The sequence below is a fragment of the Eurypyga helias genome, unplaced genomic scaffold (assembly GCF_000690775.1).
Source record: "Eurypyga helias isolate BGI_N326 unplaced genomic scaffold, ASM69077v1 scaffold41928, whole genome shotgun sequence".
Taxonomy (NCBI): Eukaryota; Metazoa; Chordata; class Aves; order Eurypygiformes; family Eurypygidae; genus Eurypyga; species Eurypyga helias.
The window spans coordinates 13,344-16,940 of NW_010269575.1; the positions used below are offsets into that span (position 1 = coordinate 13,344).

General features: G+C 50.3%; 1 protein-coding gene across 1 annotated transcript; it reads right to left on the reverse strand.

The window, feature by feature from the left end:
• Nucleotides 1–1,732: 1,732 nt before the first annotated feature.
• On the reverse strand, nucleotides 1,733–2,410 carry SENP8 (SUMO/sentrin specific peptidase family member 8). Its single transcript, XM_010158148.1, has one exon. The coding sequence runs from the start codon at nucleotides 2,369–2,371 to the stop codon at nucleotides 1,733–1,735; it is 639 nt and encodes a 212-aa protein (XP_010156450.1). The 5' UTR covers nucleotides 2,372–2,410.
• Between the last annotated feature and the right edge of the window lie 1,187 nt (nucleotides 2,411–3,597).

A 3,597-nucleotide genomic window follows, 5' to 3' on the forward strand; every position in this document is an offset into this window, starting at 1 on the left:
ACCTCACAAAAAGATGGGACGATGCCGACGAGTGTACAGCTTGGTTTGAGTTTTATTCCGGACCTGGGAGAAAGGCAGCCTCCCGCGGTGGCAGTGACGTTGCTCCGGCAAAGCTCCACGCAAATCCCCTTGGATGAGCAGCGCAGTGCCATGTCAGCTCCATCGGAGCAGTGGAAGTGGTTTTCCAGGGAGGGCTGGCGCTCAGAGGGATGCCCTGGTCTGCTGGCTGCTCTTGTGCAGGCAGCCTAGAGAGGAAGGGAGCAACCCCGACCCTCGTGCCGCCCCACTGCTGTCTGTGTGCGTTTGCTTGGCTGTTTCAGGAAAGCCTGGGCTGTGGCTACTTACCTCTCTCTCGGCAACCAGGGAAGTTTAAACCCTTCCTACAGTTCCTCACCCTCGGTGCTGTGCTGGTACGCACAGCGGTGGGGCTGGGCTGCCAGTAAGATGGGTGAAGAGCTCCGGGTTCAAAACAATCCTTCCCCCTTTTCCAAGGGTTGTATTTAACCTTGATTTCTCTGATGCAGTGCTGGGGTGTGGTTGCTCTGCTAGACACCACCGGAGCAACCTGCTCCTTGATCTCACGCGGTTAGAGATTATTCCTTATCCTGCAGCGACATCTCATGCGAATTTTTATTTTCCCTCTCGCTAAGCCTGTCTTCTAACGAGAGGATCTGCTCCGAGACCCCAGCCATCATCCAGCACGGGAGGGAAAGTGTTTCGATTAGAAGTGCGTTAAGGACTTCTTGGGCTTCAAGGAGACCACAGTTATCTTTGGCTTTTGTACCTCAAACTCTGTCCTTTTGTTCTCCCTGGTGTGTTTTTTTTAATCTCAAGTAACAGAACTGGTTTTGTGCTAGAGGAAGCAGCGACTGCCTTGTAGGCTCTGAGCGCGGCGAACGCTAATGAGGACTGGGGAGCGCTGACGAACCCTCCCCAAATGAAGACGGCCTAATCGTAATGAAAAACCCCAAACCTTCAAAGAGTGAGTGTCACTTTCCATCTCAATTAAGTTTCCTTCCCTAGGATTGGGTTTCTCAGCTTCCTATTAATCTTCCAGCAGTTCAGAGTCAGGTTTTAATTTGTAATAAGAGCAAGCAGGGGGGTGGACAAAAAAAAGGAGCTATCGCTGTACCACCTAGGAGCAGCTATCTGAAGAAAACTGATTATTTTGCCCTGTTCTTTAATTAATTGTAGTATTTCCTTTGGAGTCTCGTCTTTTGACATCGACATTTCAGCATCGGGGTTTTTAATCCTTGATGCTAACCCCAGACTGCTCAAATACCACTAGCGGGAGGCACAGATCAGAAACAGCCACAATAAAGCATTTTGGGGTTTGGTTTTAAAAGGCATTTGCTAAACCTGGCTTGGAACAGCAATGCCCGGTGCCAATTAAAGCCACCTAACGAGGGTGTGTTGCCTGCTGGGTAAAGGCAGAGAAGTCTCTTTAGCCATTTTGCCACAGCAATTATTGTAAAAATTCACCATCAAGAGGAGGATTTCTTTGAAAGCAGTGACTTTTCTCGTTAGAAGTTCAAAGGCCAGTGACTTCCAGAGGGCACTAAGGCTTTTCCAGGAGGGAACAGGGTGTTGGGGGGGGGTGTAGCCATGCTGGAGGGGTTACATTCTTCTTCTTTGGGACAATCCTGCGCATGGGCATCTCCCTCAGGCACTGGGGGTGCTGCCTCATGGACGGGGAAGGCATTTTTTTTGAGGGGCTGGAGCTGCATCTCGATCACTTCTGTGCCAGTTTCGTGACGAGAGCTTTCCACTCTGATCTCTTCTGTGTGATGTAAGAGGGGGTGAGGAGCTGTAGCAGAGGCTCCGGCCAACCCCTGAAGTATCCCTGACACAGAGCCTCTGTGTTGCAGATCACGTACATCCCACAGTCATAGCTGTTCTGCTGGGCAGGTGCCTTCTCCTCCACAAAGCTTGCTTTGCCCCCTTTTTTTCCCAAGAAAGCCTCCAGCTTCCCTGCTACTTGCTTGGCATGGATGGAGTTGCATTTACTGTGGGAATCGTAATGGGCGAAGCACTTTTTGTCCCTGAAATAAACCAGCAAGCTCCAGTGGGTGCCCCCAGCGACCTGGTTGGAGTTATCATTGATAGGTAAGAACACCAGCTTCTTGTGGAGAAGGTCCAGAGGTTGAAGGAATATGGCTATTTCTTCCTGACTAAGGGCACACTTAATGAACTGAGCCACTTCGGGGCTGATAAAACAAACCTGATCGCTAAATTCTTGAAACTGGTGGTTGGCAAAGTACTCGAAGGCAAACCCGATGATGTGATCGTTAAGCCAGTTTGGGGGTTCCAGCAAGGCAACGTCCGACCGCCTCAGCAAACTGTCCATGTAACTGAGAACAACGGGGTCCATCCTGCGCACGTTGGGGCCACAGCGCTCCAGGAGACTTCACAAGCTGAAACATAGAAAGGGAAGATGGATTAAGGAATGAGATCACACCTGAGACAAGATAGAGCACAACAAATATCTTGCGTTCCTTCTCAGCAAGCGGTGAGCAAAAGCCCACGTTGCCCAGACGGATGTTTGAAGGATCAGCGTTTGAACCACCTGCCAGCCGAGCAGAGGACACGCAGCTCCTCGTCTGCAGCGTGTGATGGGCTGAGCTGGGCTCTTCTGCTGCTCCAGGAGCAGTGCATGGCTCCGATGAGATAAACCTTCATCGTCACGATCTTATCCTCCAAGCAAAGAAATATCAAAGCAGTTCCTGCTCGGGAACTGCAGGCACGCCTCCAGTTCTGTGCTTCACACAGGAACTGTGTGTGACCTGGGAGAAGTTGGTTGGTGTCTGGGTGTTTCAGCGTTTCACCCAGACATTGACAATTGCGGTAACTCTTTGCATCACTGGTATTCCTTAAATAATTCCTTTTGGGGCTGTCTTGACAGGCATACAGTCCCTTTCGCCTAGCAAACAGTGCCACAGCTCGGTGCCAGACGCGTGACCTGCTCCAGGAAACCTGCTGGCCCGCCAGCATGGGAGGCAAGGTGGCGATGAGTAAGGAGAACTGGTAAAGATGGTAACGTAACTGGTAAAGATGTAAAAGTCAAGTACCACCAAAGCTGGAGGGTCTGTAAAATACCTACAGTTTTTTAGCTCAGGTTTTAACTTGCCAAAACTCTGCTCTCCGAAGGAGTAAGGGTATGCTGAGGGCTGAAGATCCCTGCAAGCTCCCACTGGTGATGTCCACCCATGATCAGAAGTGACTGGTCATGCCAACCCACCCTTTCCAATCTTTTACTCTGTTATTTGTCCAGGCTGTGTTCTTCCCTCTTAATTGGCACCTGCTTTCCACAAAGTGCTTATCCATAGAACAGCCCCTGGAAATTCAAGTAGACTGTCCTGTAGCACCTTGTTCTCCCCACCCCTGTGTTTGAGGACGTACTCAAGGGATTTTGACAGGTCTTCCAGGCAAGACTTCTCCCAACTCCTTTCCGTTTATCAGGTTAGCCATGTATCCACTAATTCTGGTCTTTCTACCAGTCATATACTTCCTTTTCAGAAGCTGTTGTGTTTGCTGCCTTCCTGGCCTGAGGGGATTAAAGTGTTTTTTAAGGAAGAGGTGGCACAGCAGGCTGGGAGG